The sequence below is a fragment of the Lepisosteus platostomus genome, chromosome 3, assembly GCF_059453375.1.
Source record: "Lepisosteus platostomus isolate fLepPlt1 chromosome 3, fLepPlt1.hap1, whole genome shotgun sequence".
In the NCBI taxonomy this organism is placed as follows: Eukaryota; Metazoa; Chordata; class Actinopteri; order Semionotiformes; family Lepisosteidae; genus Lepisosteus; species Lepisosteus platostomus.
This window is the reverse complement of record NC_142613.1, coordinates 49,333,777-49,356,181: the sequence shown is the minus strand read 5'-3', so window position 1 is coordinate 49,356,181 and position 22,405 is coordinate 49,333,777. Positions and strand designations below refer to the sequence as shown.

At 37.7% G+C, this 22,405-nt stretch overlaps 1 protein-coding gene across 1 annotated transcript in view; it reads left to right on the top strand.

Moving 5' to 3' along the window:
- Positions 1-22,405, top strand: part of snap91a (synaptosome associated protein 91a) — an 83,470-nt gene that overhangs the window by 43,156 nt on the left and 17,909 nt on the right. Inside the window, 13 exon segments of the mRNA XM_088625897.1 lie at positions 1,746-1,821; positions 3,505-3,607; positions 4,465-4,558; positions 5,418-5,529; positions 5,954-6,060; positions 6,414-6,455; positions 13,083-13,153; positions 13,709-13,718; positions 15,163-15,269; positions 17,433-17,548; positions 18,854-18,868; positions 19,094-19,321; positions 21,656-21,763. Of these exon segments, the coding sequence (XP_088482023.1) occupies positions 1,746-1,821; positions 3,505-3,607; positions 4,465-4,558; positions 5,418-5,529; positions 5,954-6,060; positions 6,414-6,455; positions 13,083-13,153; positions 13,709-13,718; positions 15,163-15,269; positions 17,433-17,548; positions 18,854-18,868; positions 19,094-19,321; positions 21,656-21,763 (1,189 nt within the window).

The window sequence follows — 22,405 nt, the reverse complement described above, 5'->3', positions numbered from 1 at the left end:
TGTTAAAACCAAGCTGATTGCATTGTCTTGGACACAGGCAGTGATTTTGCCCATGAAGACGCCATGTTTCAGTTGTGACCTCCAGCACTGCTGTGTATCTTTCTGGTACTGCCACAAGTATGAAAAACAGTACTTAGCAGTTTTCCATTCATCTATAAAATGGGAAAAGATTGTTGCACTTGACTCATTATTGAATGCTGCAAACAGCAACAGCACACTCTGCATTTAAATTCTTTAGTTGTGGTCTGATAACATATTCTGGTTTAGCAAATTCCATAAACACAAAACTGATAGGTCATGTATGCTTCATGATCATGTTTGTAATTAGGCTTGAACTTTAGTCAATATGACACGCTATGCAGTGACATCGACTTGTTCCAACAGATTTGTTTGTTTTTTTGTGATCCAAGTGCGTGGATATTTATACTGTATGTACAGTGATTAAACATTAAACTTGTTAATTTGTGCTAGGTTTTGCTTTTCCTTGCAGACGTTACACTGTACAGTGTTCTCTTTATTTTAGCAAAGTTTTCTCACCATATTTGCCTTCGTTTTCTGTTGCACGATTAACCATTAGCACACATGGTAGATATATTCTTTCCATCTCCCTGTTGATTAGCATTGTGGTATGGTTTCCTTATTTCACTGTCAAATTAAAATACTCTACACTACATATTGCATTTGTATTTTAAAAAAAGCAACTGTTAAACTATTGTAAGTATTAGAGAAATGTTGTTACAGTCTGAGGCAGCCGACAATGGAGGTGTCTCTAAGAATGTAGACACAACGGGTAACACCTAACTCTTGTCAATATCTCCACTTCCTAGAGCTTCAAACCAAGGGATGTTTACTTAGTTGTGCTGGGTGTGAGAAACACTGATCAAAATTATCTTCTAGTTTTCATATTCATTTCTGGGTAAATGATTAAGTGTGTCAAAAGTGTAGGATAAAAAACAGCAGAGCATAGAGGTATAATTGGAACCAACTGCTAGGGTATATTCTTGGAGAAATCCTTACAAGTTGGGAGTTATGATTAAGTGTTTTACATATTGACTATTCCGTTCTGTCATTTTCTGATTCTCTCCATTTTTATAACCCCCATTTATAACAATATATTTTCAGAATATTCAAAAACACAAGTATTTATGAAGGAACAAGTAAAGGTTTATTCCATGCTGAAAAGAAAAGAAACACAACGTTTCGGCTGAACTACACAAGTATTTATACCCTACACTACATAGAAATGTTAAAAATGTAATTCAGAGGAAATCAGAAGGTGTGAGTTTTAACATTTTAAATGCTTCTAATAATCACCTGCTGTGTATTGTAAGTATAGTACAGGACCACCCTGTGGTCTCATTATTACCTTCTGCATTTGTTATATTTATTTCAACCATTCTGTCAAAACTGAATAGAAAATTGTATTCTGTTCATCATAATCATGAAGAGCAGCTTATGTTTTATATTAATACTTTGCAGCCTAAATGAATGCATTATATGCCTGCAGTCTGGGAAACAGATATTCTTTCAAGACAGCACTCAGTAGAGTCCCCCAGTCTTTGATTATGTTGCTATAAATCAGCCCTATGCTATATTATTTCATTATAAAAAAAAACAATTAAAAGAAACAATCCCTGTAATAAATGTTTTCACATGTTTACAATATTGTTTTGTTCACGTTTTAAATTACTGTCTACTGTATATCATTATAAGTGTGAACTAACCTTGTTCTTTCTTTCTGGCAGAGATTTATCCAGTACTTGGCTTCTAGGAACACACTGTTTAACCTCAGTAATTTTTTGGACAAAAGTGGTTCCCATGGTAAGATAACTTTGTCTTTCCCTATATGGGTTTAATTGTAAACTTTGCTTAATGGTCCCATCCAGCCTTTAAGATGATTGATTTGTTTGATGTATATTAGGCCTATATTTCAATAATACAGCAAATTCCCATTTCATCTAATCGCCATCACTTAAAGAGGTCATGTATTCCCCATTATATTCTTATGTCCTGAGAAGCATTAACACAGCAAGAGCATATTGGAACCGATATCATTTTCCACTGGTGAGGAGTTTTTAATGCCTGGCTATATAAATAATGTCCTGTTTTGCATGTTCGGTATGTCTTTTTTTATTGTCTATGCTTCAGCTGTTGAAACCATTATATTTGCAGACAGGACAGGAAATTTAACAAGTAAGAAATAACAGGGAAATACGATGATGTCATCCACTCAATTAATTTGATTTGATTTGACTCGCACTGAGTTCTCGAGAAGGGGAAGAAACTGCTTGATATGAAATAATCTGCAAATTACTCCCAAAGTCTAACGTATGGTTTTGGTACAATACCCAGTATATTGAGGAGATGTTGTGGACAGTTTATGTTGTCATAGCAACGCCAATATAATTTATGGATCTTTGTAGTCACGTGCACTGCAACATCAAGAAATGATTTAATGTAATGGTTCTGTATAGACTTCATCAAATATTTAGGCATTATGAATGCCCCTTCTTTGTTATAAAACCTTACTGTAACTGTTCTTAGCAAACTGATGTTAATGGCTTTCAAACAATTGCACGTTATGTTCAATTCATCAGTTCATAATCAGGGGAGAAAAATCCCCTCATTAACGTATTTGAGGTTTAAAAGGCTTGTTTTGTGTAATACTTATGATGGCATCCAGTATCTTGTTGAGTAAAAATATAGTGATCATTGTGTTTAATAATGTTTGCCTTCCAATGTGAAGCTATGTGAATGAAATATTTGAAAGCATCTTATATTCTAATTTTTCTTTTGGCAATCTATGTAGCTGCAGAGGAAAGATCCTGTTAAAAAATCATCTGCTGAAGCCTTTTTTTCTGCAGTAAATCATAGCATTTGTTTCATTGAGTTCATATTTGTATTCTGTCACCTGCAGGTCTTCCTCTCTGTAGATTTATGAGAGCCATGAAATATACTGTATGTAGTTGATAAAATTATGGTTCTTCTGATGGCAGACATTTTAGACACCAGACAAGAAAAGTACACTACTGACGTACAAAATGCTTAAGATCTCAAGGTACAGTTGTATAACAGCAACATTATTTCCCCTTTAAATAATTTAAATAAATCTTTACAGCATGAAATAAATAAGCTTGCTGTGGACAAATACATTTAGTCAAAATCTGCATCATTGATTAATCTGTAACTTCAATCTTGTGTGACTAAATTCAGCATTACAGATATGCCTCATTTCCAGCTATTATGGAAGAGCCCTTTAAAACTGAAGCTTTCATTTTGCCTGCCAAAGATGGAGTAGCTGTACACCAGACTATTCTTGTAAATTAATTTAGTTAATTATTCAGAGTAACAGAATTCAGAATTATCTCACATTTATATTTACATTAATGAAAATACCAACCAGTGTTTTGTTGGGTTCATAATTACATTTATTTTGAATCAGTCTGCTAAGAAGCATGAAAGTGAATGGGGCTTTGATTGGTAATGGTATCTGTTTTCTTTTAGGGTATGATATGTCAACATTCATCAGACGCTACAGCAGATATTTGAATGAGAAGGCATTTTCATACCGACAGATGGCATTTGACTTTGCCAGAGTAAAAAAGGGGTAAGCCAGAGTATTGCTTCTTTTCAGCTGCCAGCCTTAACAAACCTTTGTATAATTCGCACACTTGATTTTTATTATGTGATAATTCAGTATTGAGGTTCACTTCTTCTGTATACTGTACTTATAGTGCACATAGTATTTTTTCCTACTCTGAACCAAAAAAAACTCTTCCGGGGTTAATATTCACCAACTAGAAAATTGCTAATGTAACACCCTTACATTAAAGAATGAGAAAACAGAACCAATTAATTCTAGACCAAAGTTTACTTCTGTTACACGTAAGGTTATGGGAAAAGGTCTAATTTAACATGTACATGTTAAGAGTTCTTTGAACAAACAACAATCGGTGTAGTTCTAAAATATGGTATACATGTATTTGAATTTTCAGAAGGTTTTTGATAAAGTTCCTCATAAAATATTAATTCTTATATTGCAAGGCACTCAAGGTAATATGTGTATTTGGATTGAGAACTGGTTAATGAATAGAAAACAGTACAAATAATAAGTGAGCTCTATTTTGGGTGATGTAATTAGTGGAGTGCTGCAGGGGTGTTTATTAGGACAAAAAAACAGTAGTGTAAAAGGCTAAAAAGATGTTGATTGTTGATTTTTGTTTAATTTTCTAGATGCTGTGGGGAAGCAATTAGAAAGGCAGAATAAACAGAATAATTAAAGTGAATAAAATGGTGTTAAAGTTATAGTTAGACGCATCAAATTTAAATCAAGGGATTTGTTTCATACCCGTGTTTTATTTTAATTCCTAGCAGTATGATTGCTGCCTAACATGTGTGAGACAAAAACATAAATGTTTTTAATCCAGACGGCTTTTTGACTTCTTTTTCTTGTCTGTCTTGCAGTGCTGATGGCGTTATGAGAACTATGACTCCAGAGAAACTTTTAAAAGGAATGCCGATTTTACAAGGACAAATTGATGCACTGCTAGAATTTGATGTAAGTCAGGAATTCAGAATTGTTTAAGAATTGGAAAGATTATGATAGAAATTCATAATTTGTTATAACTTAAATCAAACTAACTGAATTGTGAAATAATTTTCATTAGTAGAAATAAAAGCATGAGCATTTCTCAAACTGATTTTCTCTGGTTTATAACACACTCTGATTTTAATTTCTCAACTCAAAATATACTGTAGAAAATAAAATATACTATGCCTGATTTACTAGTACGTTAGCAAAGTTTAATAACCATGTACCGCCATTCAAGTGATTATTTTACTAAATTAAAATATATATAAAAATATATAAAATGTCTGTAGTGCAGTTTTTTTTATAAACTTCGCTTTTCTTCATGTGTACATTAAGTGGATTTATCGACAGCAATGAACTGTTCTGTTTTTTCCCTTTAGTGAAGCCACTCTTAAATTCTTGTTATGTGGATTTACTAATAATGGTTTATACTAAATGTGTTATATTAATTAGCTTAAGTAATCTGTTACCATGAGACAAAATAATTATTTTAGGCCACAAAACTAACCGACAGTGGATTAACCTGTGATTTTTTCCCCTTGTGTTTCGGAGAAAGAGTTCAGGGTTCACTTTTGCAGTTGATTTTGATAGTCCACACTAACTTCTATGCAGCTTTTTAGGTAACTTTATAACGAATGTGGATGAGGTGATTTGGAGCACATCAATTAGGACCTTTCTTTTCAGAAAAACAGGTTCAGGGAAATGACCAGAATCTACAGCTTAGTTATTAAATGAAGCATTTCAATACTGCATTTCAGTTCATTGAATTAGTCATTCTGGATATTATGTAATAAAAATATATATTTATGTTTTTTTGTCTCAACAGGTTCACCCCAATGAATTGACAAATGGTGTAATCAATGCTGCTTTTCTGCTCCTTTTTAAGGATCTTATTAAGTTATTTGCGTGTTACAATGATGGGATCATTAATTTATTAGGCAAGTCTTCTCCTTTCCTTTACTAAGTTGTGACCTGTAGCCAGATTCGGTCTTCTGTCCTTTGTTCTGTGATGGTGCAGTGCATTTTCTTCTTATTCACAAAAGGAAGTGCAGTTAACAGCTGTGATATTTTAAATACTTGCAATTTTTATAATTCAAAAAAGGTTTTGTGTAATTTCAACAATTAGAATTTCGTTGGCTATTTTTTGTTGTTTATACAACTTCACTACAACTTTCACCTAAATGCCTGTGCAGTAAAACATTTTAGAGAATGGGGTTATATACTAGGAAAGCCATGCAGAAACAGGTCTTGTTATTTTACTCATATCAATGGTAAATGCATATAATGTATAATATTATAATGTATGATGTATAGTGCATTTGGGGCAGAGTCTGAAGGAGAGTGATTTTCTTTTTTTTTCAGAGAAATTTTTTGAAATGAAGAAAGGACAGTGCAAGGAAGCACTAGAGATTTACAAGAGGTTCCTGACAAGAATGACGAGGGTTTCGGAGTTCCTTAAAGTAGCTGAGGTAAGAAATGTATGATTTGTGAAATCTGTATGACTAAACATTGTTTTACATGATCTTATATGATTTTGTTAAAGTGTGAACTAAACTGAACAAAAACTGAGACATTTACTGTACTATGAAATGGTTTTATAGAGAAAATTTAATACATTCAGAACTTTATAGATTCATATTTTCAGCTTCAGACCTTACCCAGCATTGTCCAGGAATAAAAACTGTAATTGTTTTTTAAAGCAGTAAAAGGTGAGGACAAGCCTATTTAGAATTTATACAGTATAAGCGAATAAGGTATAAATGGTATAGTATGTTTGTAAACATGTTTCAACTGATATCTCCTTTTTTTTCTTCTTATGCAGCAAGTAGGGATTGATAAAGGTGACATTCCTGACCTGACCTATGTAAGTTTAGTATTTTTTCCCATTTTCATCATAATAAATTACCAAATTAGAGGAGACACATGCAAGTACATTAGTACATGTACTAACATTGCATGACAAATTCTGAAACATGGTAGCCTGCTTCTGGGGCTTACTTACCATAGATCTTATTTCACCGTTTTATGCTTTCCTGCCCCACGGATACTTGCAAATCCCAGTTCTTCAGTTTATCTGTTCTTGCTGAGCTGGGGCTCGTGTGGTCCAAGGAGATCGTGTCGCACCAAGCAGTCATTCTACCCTGAATGTGGAGCCTGGTTCTAGTTAATGATAGAAAAAACGCCCCTTCTCTTCTCACTTGCAGAGATGCAGATTGATCCCAAAGATTGAGCGTGTGAGTAGCGCATAATGCTTTGAAGAAAGCACAGGGCATACCGACATTGGTTACCGAATTGGATAACAAAATGCACCAGCGAGATATATTCTTCTTTAGTGGACTTGGATCTGACTAAAGTTGTTTTCACAATTTTCTTGATCAGGAAATGTCCTAAGTAAAACATGCACGGGATCTTTAATTTTCAGTAGATCTGACCAATTATATCTTAGTCCACTGGAACATTAACATAGGGTTTCCATAATGTTAAAAGGAATAAAAAATCTAACTTGAAATCACTCTTTAGCAGTTTATTCACAGTTGTGATATGTATATATAAAGTGGATTGTAGTTTCAAATGTCAGTATGGCGCCATTTAAGCACAATCAAGTAATAGCTATAAAAAATTACAGACATTTAATATTGTGGAAGCTCTATTGATTCAGAGTTTTTTTAAAAAAACCTTGCAGATGGAGCAGTCTGATGATTTGCATTAACGCATGCACTAATGGGTTATAGTACAAGCAAGAGCATTTGCTTCATCAAAGCTTAAAGCAGATGCTAAAAAAAGGAAATGCCAGGGGTGACTTTGCATGTTTCACATTTACTGTTTGCATAAGTCTGGGGCAAAACACAATCAACAGTAAAGAAAAAGAGGATCCACAGGATAACTGGCTTTCCTTGTTTCCTTATTTCTCATTATGGTGATTTAAAAAAATCATTTAGACCACATTTGTGACAACTGCTCACACATCACAAGTGTACATCACAGCTTGAAAGAACAGCACTTGCAATATCACTCAATTAATACTTTTTTTCTCAGCAATTCACCACTTGGATAAAAGTCCCTGTGAAAATGAACTGTACTGTGGTGTGGATACTCAGTTAACCAACCTGAATATTTAACATTCCACTTAAAATCACTCTGCAGTTCTCTCAATCTCTGTGGAGATAAGTCTCATTTAAAAAGCACTAATTAGTAAATATTGAATTTATACTATTTAGAAATTTTTTGAAGTAGGTTTAATTGAGCAGAGGTGTAATGAATTATTGATTTCACAGCTTCAGGTTACCAGTGATCTGGGGCAAGCTCTGACTCAATGGTTAGCATTTGATGTTTAAATGTGTTCCCACTGGTTGTCATTTCATTTTAATACTTAGCTCCATGCCAATTTGATGAAACAGTTGTTAAAAAAAACATTTACTGCCACTTGGCTGTTCCCTATGTGTAAGGCATGAGAGTGTGTTTTGCTTGTTAAGACAGATTACATTTCTTGCTGTTTTGCTTATTAAGGTAGTTCTTATTGTAGGTTATGTTACCTGATTTCAACATGATGTGTTTTTAATGTCACTTTGGGGGACAAATTCAATTCAAAATTAAACAAAATGCTGCTGTTCTACCTGTTCTAACATCTTGTTGTCATGTAGAAAAGTGACTTTTTGTAGTTACTGTATAGTTTTCACATACTCATTGTTACTTTTTACATTATGACGTAAGGTTCATTAGTCAGATGAAGCGGTAAAAGACGCTGTTGTACTGTATGTATTCAGGAGTCAGCACGCAGCTGGCTATGGGCTGTCAGGGTGGGTGTGGCTGAGCTGGCCAGGCAGTTTTACCCCTCTGACTCCGTGGGAGCCTGTAAGCTTTCATTGTTGTCAGTGAGAGCTGCACTGTTCCTCCAGTCAGTGCCAGCTAAGCTGTGGGCACTGTGGAATTCACAGTGTCAAACTGGTGGATGACTCGGTGAATGTTTGCTCCCGAGGGTGAATGATCTGGCAGAAAGTGTGTGCTGTTCTTATTCTCTTCATCTGAGTGTGTTTGTAGAAGCAGATTGGCATTGGTTAAAAACTTGCCACACCTGCTTTAGTATTGCAAAATTTTAACCAATGAATTGTTTCTGAAAAAGAAAAAAAAATCCAATTTAGTTATATTTTGCTTTATTTCTTTATTTTACTGTTTCAAATTAATTCCTTTTTCAGATATGCCATCTCTACACTTTTTAATAAAACCTTAGAAAACTTTGTCCTGGCTACATAAACAGTTTTAAGTTGTAACCTTTGGTAGCAAAAGGCCAAGTATTGGACATAAACTACTTTTATACCTTAAAACTGGTTTCATAAAGGCAAACAGGAAACCAAGGAGTGGCATCTGTTACATGATAACAAGCCACAAGAGACACCAAGTCAAAAATATCTTACCTCCCACCCATACCAGCATGTAGAATATTACCCAAGGTGCTAAACTAGTAAATCGCCCAGCTAGGAGAGGTGACCAAAATGAATACTTTTCAAAGAAAATGCAATGTCTTCCAGTCCGGTTTTTGAAATGCAGCTACTAACATTTCAAATCATTGAATGCTTCATGTTTTCAGCCTTTCACTTTTAAAATGAGTTTCCCTTGTGAATATGAATTTCAACACACAAACGACAGACGACTCTATAAATATACCTGGGTTCTGACATTTTAGTCTAATACGGTAAATCAACAAATATCAGATGTACAGAGAAAAGGTAGTGTGTGTAGGATAAGGATGATCATATTTCTGCATCACAGCAGGTTTGTTCCTTTGGGGGATCAGTAAACACTGTACAGGCTGCCCAAGGAAAACCAAAAAGATGTAGACAGAATTAAAAACTTGGCAAACACCTTGCAGGTGACATTTAAAATACACAAGCACAATGTGTAACATAAAAATATTTCATACTTGATACTGTCAGGAAATAAGACAGTGTTAAGTCAAATTTAAGGCTTAAAAAGTTCTTTTTTTCTCTGGCTTATTTTTGAATGGAAGAGAAATTAGAGTGAAATCGTGATACATATTTATAAACAAGGAACAGAACCATAACATTAACCAAAACACACAACATTAAACAGAATGTCTCTCATGGATACATTGATTGTAACATTAAAAATGTGACATAAGAAGTAGTAATGTGTAAGAAGCTGCTTATGAAAAAGTATATTGTTTACAGTATATTGAAACATCATTTTTCTCTTCTAGGCCAAAGGGTGGTCCTGGAGAGCCACTATCCAACAGTGTTTTTTTTGCTCACTCTTAAATCTTCAATTCCTAAATACTTAGAACAATTTCATTTTCATCTCTGAAGAAGGTGATTTCTTTAAGAACAGAGCTTGCTAAATACTAATCCATGTAGCTCTCAAGGACCATAGTTGATATTCCTGACTTAATTGGATCAGTTAATTACATTGATCCAAGCTCACATGTGTTCCATCGGTTTTTACAAATTTATGATTCAGTGGTGACCTGTCAATCCTGCTGGATTGTGGGGTTCCTGGATCAGGGTTAGTCAAAGTTAGCATTTTGTATTACATCTCCACTACAGCAAAGTAAGGACATGTTGTTTAAGTCTCGAATTTAAATCAAGGAATGGTATATTAAAACTGTAAAGTAAGATCCCATTTAGCGTATTCTGTCAAATGTTGGGTACCACTTTACAAAAAAGATTTTGCTGCTCTGGAATCCATCTGTAGCCCCCTGTAGTCCTGAACAGAGAAGACTACAAGAGCATTGGCAGTGGCAACCTAGTGAACATCTTCAGAATCAACAGTAAAACTCAAACCAGAGGATACAAGTGGAAACTAAAGAGGAGTACATTTAAAACCGAGAATTAGAGGCACTTTTTTTACACATTGGTTTGTAGGGATCAGGAGCAAGACACCCATCCATGACGTTTGTGCTGATACCGTCACTTCTTTGAATAAATATTTGGATGAGATCCTTGGATCAATTAGTTAATAACCAGCCAGACGAGCTGAGTGTCCTCTGCTCATTTGTAATCTGTCATAAGCCTTGAGCAAGACCGTTTTGAGCCGAGGAGATAAAGAGCAGACTTAATAGGAGTATTTAAAATCCTGAAACATAGGAAAGTTAAAGTTAATCCAGATATTTAATGTTTTAATAATGAATCTAGGGCCTAGGGGCACAAATGGAAATTAAGTACTAAAGCGTTTAATTTTTCCAGCAGTTCACTGCTTTATTTTTTTTTTTGTTTCCTGTCTTTAACATGCATACTGCAGGTATTGCACCCAGGAATCATTGTAGACCTAAAAGACTCTGACAATGAGAATTCTCCCTTTACGGACTGTCATGTTGATGAACCGGTAACCTGTGTGTGCAGTGCTAGTTATACACCAGCCTCTGGTGTGAAAGGGCTTTGTCTGTTGAATAACTGTCTATGTTCTGAGTTTGAATTGTGGGTGTGGTCACCTCTTTCTTCTTCGCTTTATATATTGGTGGTGACATGTGCACACTTAAGTCTTCTTTACATGCTCACTTTCTCAGTGCATTTCTATCAGCCTTTTATCACACCAATGATCTATTATCAGTTTACTGTGTGTCTGGATGAAGGTTGTGACCAGCTGGGGCCTACCTTGGAGTCATAGGGCACAAGGTGGGACTAAGACCACCCAACTGCTCTACACCTAGAAAAGATCCCAGTCTATTCCAAGATCACGGAGAAAGCAACAAGTCAGAATAGTACGGGGAAGATGAGCTCTCTTCAAAACTCCCATCAACAAGGAGGAATATGCAAACTTCATGTAGACAGATGCACACGGCCAAAACTGGACCCAGGATCCCTGATCCATGAGGCAGCAGTGCTAACCCCCACACCACAGAACAGCTCCCTCTTCTTCTTTAATTTCTTCTTATTACCATGCATTTAGCAGTATTTTCTCAGTTATGGGAGTTATCTTACAGCTAATAGCAAATATATTTGCAATAGGGGATTTTACTGGCACCAGGTTCTTGACTAAATCTTGTTTTCTTCCTTGAATTTTCTTCTCAGACGCACGGCAGGTCTAGTCTTTAAAGAGCCTTTGGATTATGTTTCTGACTATACTGTAGTTCCAGCCTACGTATCATGTGTTTTGCTGGGTATCACAGTTGTTATCTCCCTAAACCACTGTCCACATCCAAGATTACCATTAATTAAGGTCAACAAAAGATTTCCACACAACAGAAGGTGCAACATAGTAAGTCATCATTGTCTGCTTTACCTGACACCCCGCTCCACAACTTCAACCTTTTCTAATATTTAGAGCACACAAAAAAGTGCTTCTATTGAAACTATTTATATAACAGACATAAATCACCAGTTGAATTTAGCTGCATTAGGAAAAGTTTAGAATTAATAAAGTTGATTAGAAATGAGAAACATTTCCTTTTGACATTTTCTTCTGTGTCCTCTCTACTGTTTCATCTGGACTAGCTATTTGAAAATGCCACCAAATCTTTGATCAATACATTGATAAAAACACTTGTTTTGTATCTCAGTAATGTGCATCATTAAACTATTAAAATAAATTATTTAATTATTTAATATTGTTTCATTGTATCTGTGTAATGTGATACACTGTGAAGGATATAGTTTCAATGCACCCATCATATTTAACAGAAGAAATAATGGTATCTGCAGACAACGTAAGTTCATTCCGATAAGTTCAGTTCAGCTCATTGGATTCTAAATTGTAATTTTGATTTGACTAAAAACGGATAGATTTTTAAAATAATGCCGGAAGAACTGTTTAAAACATTCCTATCCTGTTTTTATTTGTAATATAGATTAAGAGGTCTTAAAAACTAATATGCCTTAAAATGTATGCCACATTCCATTCCTATGTAACTTAACTTCTATACATAAGAAGATATAAATCAATTAGAAGTGGTTATAAGTAGTAGCACAATTGCTGAAACTGTCACTTGAGAGTTTTAATCTGCCCTGAGAACTAAAATTGGAATGTTTGTTTTCTGTCTACAGTGAATAGTAGGTCTGAACTTTCCTTGGGATGATCCATTTTTATTTCTGCTCATCCTCTTCTGTCCTTGAAAACTGATTCTTATTTTTTTCCCATTTGTCTCTCGTCAGCTCAGCCTTGTGCCTGGGGATCTAATTACAATACCTTTCCACAGCATCTAAAGCGCTTGATCTGAAACAGAAATAAAAATGAGGCAACAGAAGTAATAATATTCACCTGGAGGTCCATCAGCTGTAATGTGCTGTGGTCATTTTGGCAGATAGCAAGCTTGCTGTGCTCTGTTGTGCTTGGGTAGCATGAAGCTGCATTTTGGACAGTGTTGTGCTGTGCACATGGGGGACAAATAAGCATGTGCATGTGTTCTGTTCCCTCAAGGAAATAGTGGCAAAAGGTTGGGCTGACTCAGGGAATTTTTCTCAGGTATGATTCCCCCCCTTATTGTTTTAATCCAGTTGTCTATGATAACATTATAATGGGCCTGTGTTTTACTACTTTGTAGGCTCCCAGCAGTCTCCTCGAGACCCTAGAACAGCACCTTAACACATTGGAAGGCAAAAAGGCAGGAAATAAGTAAGTGCTTTTTTGCCCCTTTTCTCATTTGCTATTTTGGGAAAGTTTTCATTCATCAGGTAGAAATCGGGTTTAAAATGAAAACTGATTGTAGTGTTTTTTTATTTTGCATGATCAGATTTGCTGTAATTATACTATAGAAAGAGACTCTGTGAGTCAAGCAAAGTATGATTTTATAACTTTATTTAAAATCATTAATGAGGTTAATTTTTTCCTGTTCTTATGACGCTTTACTCTATTTGTAATGCTCAGTGGGGTTTAAAATGCATTGTATATAAATGTTCAAAATGTTACTCTTCTTTCAACAACAAAATGCTATTATTATTGTTATTATTATTCTTTTGCAGATCACTTTCTGCATTCATTTTATTTTAGAAATACAATTTTTTGAAATGTCAGAAAAGGTGAATCAAATGTCAGTACTACTGTATATATTTTGTTGATAAAAACCAGCTTTTATTTTGTTTAAATGACAGCGTTATAGCCCCGAACTCTGTTCAGTAAGAATGCTGATTGCAGTTCTTCTTCTTTTTTCTGCCTTCCTGGAACGGACAGTGAGGGGTAAGTAATGTTATGTAAAAGTAACACTTAAATGAACACTGAAAATTGGCTGCAATATGAATCTAATCTAAAGTCAGATCCAGTCTGATTACATCAACTAAAAGAATTGTATACAGCGATGCATGTGAACACAGATGTTTTGATTAAAGTCAGGATCTTCCTAAACGAAAGTAGTGCTGTTAATACAATCCTGTACCTAAGAAGACCTTGAATGGTATGTGATGTCTTTTATTATTTCCTAAAAACTTCTTTACTGTGTTTTCTAGTTACAGGCCTTGTATGGGTAGATTTAAATGTTATTTTATTGAACACGTTTTTTTTGCACTTCTTGACAATGATTCTTAGCTTGTCTGACTTTTTACATTATTTTCTTTGTTTGTAGATCACCAAGTAAGGTGAGTTTTCCTTTCTGAATTGTTATTTTCAATGCACACTTTTTCTGTAACTTTACTATATGCACCTACAGTATTGACTAGTAGTTGTCTCTGTCACCATAATTTACGATGCACAGCAGATATCCTGAAAGTCATCAGACCTTTACTGTGTGTTCAAATAAACAGGAAATTACAGCACTTAAAGAGTCTTTTTAAAATCTTTATTTTTGTAAAGTATTGGATCATTTTAGGTTCTAATCAACTGAAATGTTTTTTTTTCATTCCAGTAGCTTTGAATTGACCTATTTTAAATTTTCTTGAAAGTGTAACTGCGTGCGCAGTTTCTGTAACTTCTGAAGGTTTTTATAGTTGTACTTAATTCCCGTAGAGAGGCATATCTATTCTTGATATTTGTTCACAAGCATTGAAGTATAGAGTTTACTCTATTTCTACATAGATTTGTCAGCAGTGTTCTATTTTGCATTGTTAGTGGTTAATTTCTGTGTCCTGTTCTTCATTACTTTGTCCATAGAAATCTTGGACATGAACCTTCTGTGCTTATTCCCTCATTACAAAACTCCTTCACCTTCCTGAGGAGCACTTTCACAAAATTAGTCTGAGCTGTCATGAGTCGTCTTCTTCTAGTGGTCTATAGCATAGCTTGTCCGCCATATCCAGAGACAAGCTGTGTCTCAAACCCTAACACTTAACATTTGTGCGGGACAATCTAGCACTTTGCTGCAAGCTGCAAAAAGATTTGCTTTGTTCACAATGAATTGAATATGCACTGCATCTCTTTGTTTCGTTGTGTTAAAACACAAATGTCAGTGCTGACAAAGATGATTCATTGTCAAATGCAGCAAACGCAGATTGGTTAAGGTATTGAAGAGTTGGGAGTCAGAAGTCCACTCTCTTAGTGGAGTAAGGGAATTTGTGCCAGTCTGGTCAAGTTATCACCAACTATGAGCAGATATGGAAACTTCAGGAAATTAGTATTATTGCTCGCTCCCTTTATGCTACAGTATGTGCTGTATATATGTTGGCATAATTACGTTGATGCTCTTTGTGTCTCAGGGATCTCCAACTGCTGCATCCCCACCTTCCACTCCAGCTAAAACCACTGATGTGGCTCCTGTGGTCGATCTTTTCTCCTCCCCATCATCATCAGCTGCAGCTTCCAAGTGAGAATGAGCATGGAGTGTTGATTCTAAGACGGCACTGAACAGACACAGCCGTGGAAACAATGAATACGTGCTTCACTGCAGTCTGAATTTAATTGTGCTGTGGGTTCAAGTCAGTTCAAGTGATTTTAGATTAATGCAAGGTTGGAATTGGATGTATCCAGGCTGAAGGTGAATATTTACAGTCGGAAGAATAAAGTGTGTTTTTCCTGGCAAGAATCATGGCATTGTATCTCCCGGTGAGATAAGTAAAACCTTTAAGTAAAACCTGAGTTCAGCAGTAGGTGCCTTTTTTGAGAAAATTCTTAATGGATAGCCACAGAACATAATTTAATTCATTTATTCACCCCTGGGGAAAATGTGATAAATAGCAAAGTCCAGCACGATAATAACACAACAAATGTCACCAACAAAGAGAACATTATAACAGTGTTTCCGGAGATAAGAGAGTTATTTTTACATGGATTAAGAGAGAGATTGCACTGGGGATGAAAGTCTTCCTGAGTCTATCCCTAGGGACACAGAGGTGTCTTCCAGATGGGAGTAGCATAGATTCACAGTGGAGGGGATGAGACACGCACTCCATGATGCTCTCGGTCTTGTTTAGAACCCTCTGTTTCCAGAGGGCATTTTGGTTTATTTGATTTGCCCCAGTGATTTTGCTGCTTACCTTTACCAATTTTCACAGTCTATTGCAGTGAACAGTACTGGTGGTACAAACCATAAAGAACAACAATATGTTCAAACACTTTCAATGAAAGATTTGTAGAAGAGTGTTAAAGTACTACCTTAAAGTAGTCACGATTGCTCAGAAAAAGATCTCTTTTTTTTTATAAACGGTGTCACAACATTTGTCCCCTCTCAGGTTTTTGTCCATGAGTCCAGTCCCAAGGACTTGTAGTAATTTACAGCTGCAGACTGACCTTGAATTACAGTAGGTTAGAGGGGTGTTTCATTTTTCTTAAATCAATGATCATCTCTTTTGTTTTCAAAGCATTCAACATCAAAGAGAACTCATACCATTTAGTAAAATCCTTTTGAATGGGCCCAAGATGATTAGATAATAGTTATTAATTCCTTACACTTACATAGCGCTTTTCTGGACACTCAACTCAAAACACTTTACAGATAATGGGGATCCCCTCCATCACCACCAATGTGCAGCACCCACATGGATGGGGTTTATTAAGAGGCCATGCCTACACTTTTCAAGAAACACCCTGGGAGTTTTCATGAACACAGAGAGTCAGGGCCTCAGTTTTACATCTCCTCCAAAGGATGGCGCCTTTTTACAGTAGCGTGTCCCCATCACTATAGTGGGGCATTAGGACCCACACAGGTCACAGGGTGAGCTCCACCTACTGGCCCCACTAACACCTCTTCCGGCAGCAACCTTAGATTTCCCAGGAGTTTCCCCATCCAGGTACTGACCAGTCTCTCACCTACTTAGTTTCAGTGGGCTGCCTGCGGTGAGTTGCAGGGTGATATGGCTGCTGGCAGATTTGCTAAATCCAGAATAAATTTTGTGGTAAAAAGAGAGGTGAACAAAGAACAAAGAGACATGAAAGGCAGTGATTAAGCATTAGAACAGACCGTTTTTTTACCACAAGAGTCTCAACTGATCCACCCATTGTATATCCACCCTGAACATTGATGATGAAAAAGCTCCATGAGTGCGAGTGTTTTGTTTCCAAGGCAGAATGATTAAAATAAACCTCTCACAGTGGAAGAAAGTTGTGAAAACAGGCAAAGCACTTAAGGATCCATGGTAACAATGCAAAATGCTGATACTTGATTGTAATTGTTGTGGATTTATATAACTGTGTATGTTTTTTTAAGCTTTGTGAACCTTATTTTCTGAAGTGCCTGTTAAGGATGTCTTTTATTCTGAATTGAACAACAGTGTGTTACATGTTGAAAAGCACAGCACAGTTTAATTTCAGTTAAGCGATTGGATTCGTGCTGAATGTAAATCCCGCTTTTGAGAAGCATGTCTAATTGGCAGATGAGCTGCAGAGGTATAAATTAAGTTCACAGCATGTGCTGATGAATTAACCGGAGTTGGCTGCTCACAGTCTGCAGGAAAAAGACAAGTGGGGGATAAGATATTGCTGATGGCTATTTTTTAAAGTCCAGAACGTTGTGCTCCTTTTGTCTCCTCAGTGCAGCCAAGCCGTCCAGCGACCTGCTGGACCTGCAGCCCGACTTTCCTGGGACGACGCAGCCGGCGGGAGCAGCTGCAGGGATGTCGGCTTCCACAGCCTCCAGCGCGTGGGGAGGTACAGTAAACGCTGCTCCGGGCAAGATGAACCGCGCTGCTCGGAGAGGGGGGTCTTCATTATCCCCGGGCACTGCTGGAAAATAGGCAGCTCACCGAACATCCGGGAATCTGCCTTTGACCATGACTGTATTTGAGAGCGTCTGTTCAAATAAACAGATCAAATCACTGTATAGTGTACGTCAATGTGATGCCCTTACTTGTCTTTGGGGTGTTTGTATAATGTGGATAATAGTAGCCATAATAAAGAAAGGAAGAAGGAAAAAGCAGGGACAAACAAGTGTTAAAAATACACTGGCTTTGAATTCTCTCGTGAAAGGTGCATTTTAACATACTAGTCTTCTGCATTTCCAGTCCTTCTGTGCCCTTTCATGGTTGTAGTGCGCTTTAATGTGCTAGATGTATTTCCCAGTTAGAAACATAGTGTATAGTGGTGTAGTGCTTTTCACCATTCCCTATGATAAACCTTGATGCTGTTTCAGTCTGGGGTCAGAAAACTTGCTTAAATTCATGGTAAACCCCTTGAGCAGCATAGTGAATGCAAGATAAATTATTGCAATCTTTATAATATTTATATAGAAATTAGTAGTATTGGAGCAAGAATGCCAAGGAAACTCATGGTGGCAAACACAAGATTTTCCACTGTAAGTATGGTAACAGCTGTACTGAAGCTGAGGAGTAGTACTGTGAAGTGCTTACTGTATGTACATTATAATTAGGGAAAAATACGAGTAATATTAAGCTCATGGATTCATGATCAAGGGGCTGCATTCGGTTTCTGCAGGTGTCATCCCAGCCCAGCGCATGAAGAGTGCCGAATAAAACTGAGAGTTAACAAGTTTCAGTCAACCAGTTCAATATACTAAGTGCTTTAATTCTTTCCAGTGTGCATCTAAACCTTTTGTTTTTCTATGTCTTCTCCCGCGTTTCCTTAGCTATGATTGAGATTGCTTTAAGTGTTAGGTGCCAGGTTGTTATTCAACATTGTAAAGTGCTTTAAAGGTGGCAATTACCATTAACTGCATTTTTGGCTTTCGGCTTTAAAATCCTTTCTGGATTTTAAGGTGCTCAGAGACGTTTCTGTCTGGTGGATGTCTACATAAAAATGCAGAATTGAACAATGTTTTTGAGCTTATTTGGTTTTTCTCTGCTTGTAAACCACATTAGGTCGCAGGCTATTATACGCATGTTACTGAATGTTGCTCAGGGCCTTAGCCAGTTGCATGTGTATTTATTTTCCACTGTCTTTTCTTCCCCTCCACCTCACTGCTTGCCGCTCCCTGCCTGGCGCTGGACGTCCCTCCAGACCTGCTTGGGGAGGGTGAGTAACACAAGATGACGAGTGTCTTGTTTCTGTGCGCCGTGACCCGCTGACTCAGACTGTCGTTTTTCTTCCCGCTCTTTTTGTGTTTTCTTTCAATGAGGACTGAGCGGTACAAGATCTGATCTCAGCAGCATACTTCTTTTTCTCTTTCCCTCCCTTTTTCTCCTCCCTTGTGTTTTTTTTTTCTGGGGGGGGGTTGTTGGGTGGTTGGTTCTCCGACAGACACTCTGTCAGCTCCGGTCCCTGTTAGTGCCTCCGAGACACTCCTTTCTGACCCCTATGCAGTAGAATCCACCCCCGCCCCCTCTACTTCTGCCGCGCCCACTTCCGCTGCGCCCGAGACTGCTCCAGCTCCTGCTCACGCTCCTGTCGCGGCTCCCACTCCCGCGGCAGCGGTGGCACCTCCTGCGCCTGCTGCAGCCGCCGCCGGGGACGTGGATCTCTTTGGAGGTCAGTCGGCTTCACGGTTCTTCCTCTGCGTCAGCGAGTCGGCGGGAAGCACATTCAAACACCTCTGTCCCCTGTGTAGAAGTAACGGTCTTTTATCCTCCGGCCAATACCGGGGCCTTTCCCACATTTCACCCACGAGCCGCGTTGTCCGTGTTTCGGTGGGGGGGGTCTCTCTTGTCTTCGGCCCCTTGTGGTACAGTCTTCGAAAATGAGAATTAAGCAAAAGTGAGAAGTGTCAAAGCCGCTGATTCCCAAAGACCGAACAACCTTAGCTTAGTCTTGTGTCACGTGGTGCAGTTGTAATTAAGGGAAAGTAATCAGACTTGTGAACTGCACCTGGAAAAACAATAAAAGGTCATTTCTTTAAGGATCATTTTTCGTCTGAAGGAGATGGGACAAATGAAGTACTTTTAAGATGGACAGTTAGTAGACTTTGTAAGCTCACTGGTGCATATATCCATCCAGCTGTTTACTAACCACTTCTTCCAATTCAGTGTCGTGAGCGAGCTGGAGCCCATCACGGCAAGCAACAGGCGCAAGGCAGGGTACGCTTTGGACGGGACGCCAGTCCATCGCAGGGCACACACAGACACAAACACACTCACACCAGGGCCAGTTTTCCCAGAAGCCAATTAATCCACCACTATGTCTCTGGACTGTGGGAGTAAACCGGAGCACCCGGAGTAAACTCATGTGGCCACAGGGAGTCGGATAGCACCCTAGGTCAGGAATTGAACCCGGGGCCCCAGCGCTGTCAGGTAGCAATGCTAACCACTGCTCCAGCATGCCTCCTGGCGGATATGTTTCTATCTAAAAATATATTAAATGATTTTCTAATCAGTGCAAAAAGCAAGTGATTCACATTTGGTCTGTACAGTACCTACCATTCCATGAATAAATATAGATGAAAGGGAAGGGAGTACACCACATCTGTTTTTGCTATTATTTAAAATGCAAATATCTTTCTGCTGCCTTTTTTGCTCTCCTGTTATTGCAGTTGTTAAAAATTTTAACAAAGTTCTAAAATAATGACAAATCTTATAGACCTCTGTCAGGAACACATTTTTCAGAAGCCCAGACCGCAGCTAATTGGATTTAAACTTCAGGGAGCTACTGTAGGGACCTCAGACTAGTCGAATCCCAGGTTTCAGCTTGGCCTTTCTTTTTCTCTTACTGTGCTCCTTCTGCCTCTCTTCCCAATGTTTCCAGAGGGAAGTTGCAGAAGGCCTCATCCATGTGTAAATATTCTCAGATATCTCAGATTCTCAGAAGTGTATTTCTGTTTCTGCCATTCAATTTGACCAGGGGGATTCTTATGTGGTTTATTCATTATTCAAACAAAAGCTTTTTCCAACCAATAAGTTTCTTTTGCGGTATACACAAAAAGGCTAAGTGGAAGTTTTTCTTTCTATATAGATATAGCAGATCCTTAAGTCAGGAACTATAAGGTGTATAGTATACTGTACATACAGCATACTACAAAAATAAATGCCTGTTTGTCCAATATACTACTGTATGTTAAAACTACCATATGTTTTATTGTGCTTAAGAGTGGTCCTACTCTGTCAGCTTAAATCCCACAGCACTGTTAAATAAGCCCCTCTCAATAGTATGGTTAAGAAGTGAGTTACTATTAAGTCTCCAGTGATTTAATTGGAATTGTTGGTAAGAGTGTTTTATTCTGCAATTTCCTTGAAAGCTAACTGAACGGTTTGAAATCCTTATTTGCATTAGAAATTGGCTTCTCAGCAAAAACTTTGCTATGTCCTCGGTTGAGCTTAAAGCCAGTGTGCCAAAGATGCAGTGTGGCTTTTTCTCTTCATTTTTTAAATTTAAAACTAAAATCTCCTTCTGATTTGAGTTCTATTAATACATCCATAAATACATCTGAACATGTCCCAGTGATTTCTGGAAGATTTACACGCAGGCTGGTCTAGAAACAAAGATCATACAGGCATGTCAATCATTTGCGCAGTTCAGCCGTTTGGAAACACAAACACAGCATTTTTCTTTGCCTGCTAAGGCAATAAAAAAAATATCAGTCCTCATTAAATTTAGATTATAGAGTTATCTTTCCAGTTGGTTTGAATGCGGAAATCTGCAGCGTCACTTTTGAGTGAGTCGAGACTGCAGTTCCGAGTACTTTCGCGGTACTTTTGCGCTGAGAAACTTTTCTCCACCAGTTCCTAACGGTTCTTGCTGTGTCCCTTCTTACGAGCTTCTTAACCTGTCACTGTTTGGTAACGTCTTATTTCTTTGCCTTGTTGCTTTCTTTTCTTCTGTGGTTTTTTTTTTGGTTCTGTTGCCCCCCCTAAACCCCCCCCGGGACCTCAGATGCGTTTGCCAGCTCTCCTGGGGAAGGCCCCACAGTGGCCGAGGGGGCCGCCACACCAGCCGCTCCCACTCCTGCGGCTGCAGCTCTCGATGCATGCGCTGGATCTGGTGGGTCCCGTCTCGCGAACTCGGTCCCGGCCCAAGTCACGGGGTCGGGCTTTCTGTAGAACCCCTTTTCAGTAGGGTGAGGTGGTTAGCACCGTTTCTCCTTGATCTTGGTAGCTTTAGCTACAAGTGCAGTAAGGCCTTCCATGTCGATAGTACCTCACCATTTTGCATACCTTCTATCCTCCACCAGCCTTCCACCAAACGCTGCCTTCCTCCACCCTATTTATGCTCAATTCTCAGTTTTTTTACAGCTGCCCCACTGGTCCGTTCCTACCCTCTAGCATTCGCCCTGTGGATATTCAGGTCTAACACTACAGGTTTTTTTTTCTTCATTGATGGGATTATTCTCATACTGACCCATTTTTTTTCCCCCAAAGTATGTAGTTATCTTGCCGCTACAAATATGATAATGCATACAAGGTCTTTTTTTTTTCCCCTCACTTCTCACCCTGCATTCTTTGAAATTTGAAACAAGTGTGAATCTGTGATATGGTGATAGGAACTCAAACTGCTTTGTTTAAACCGGCACAAGTGGAGCTATGGTGCGTACAAAGGCATAGAATTGTCTTAGATTGTAAGTAGAGTTAGTTTTTTTCTCTGACATTAACTTTATTCTGCACACAGCCACTGGCATATACCCTT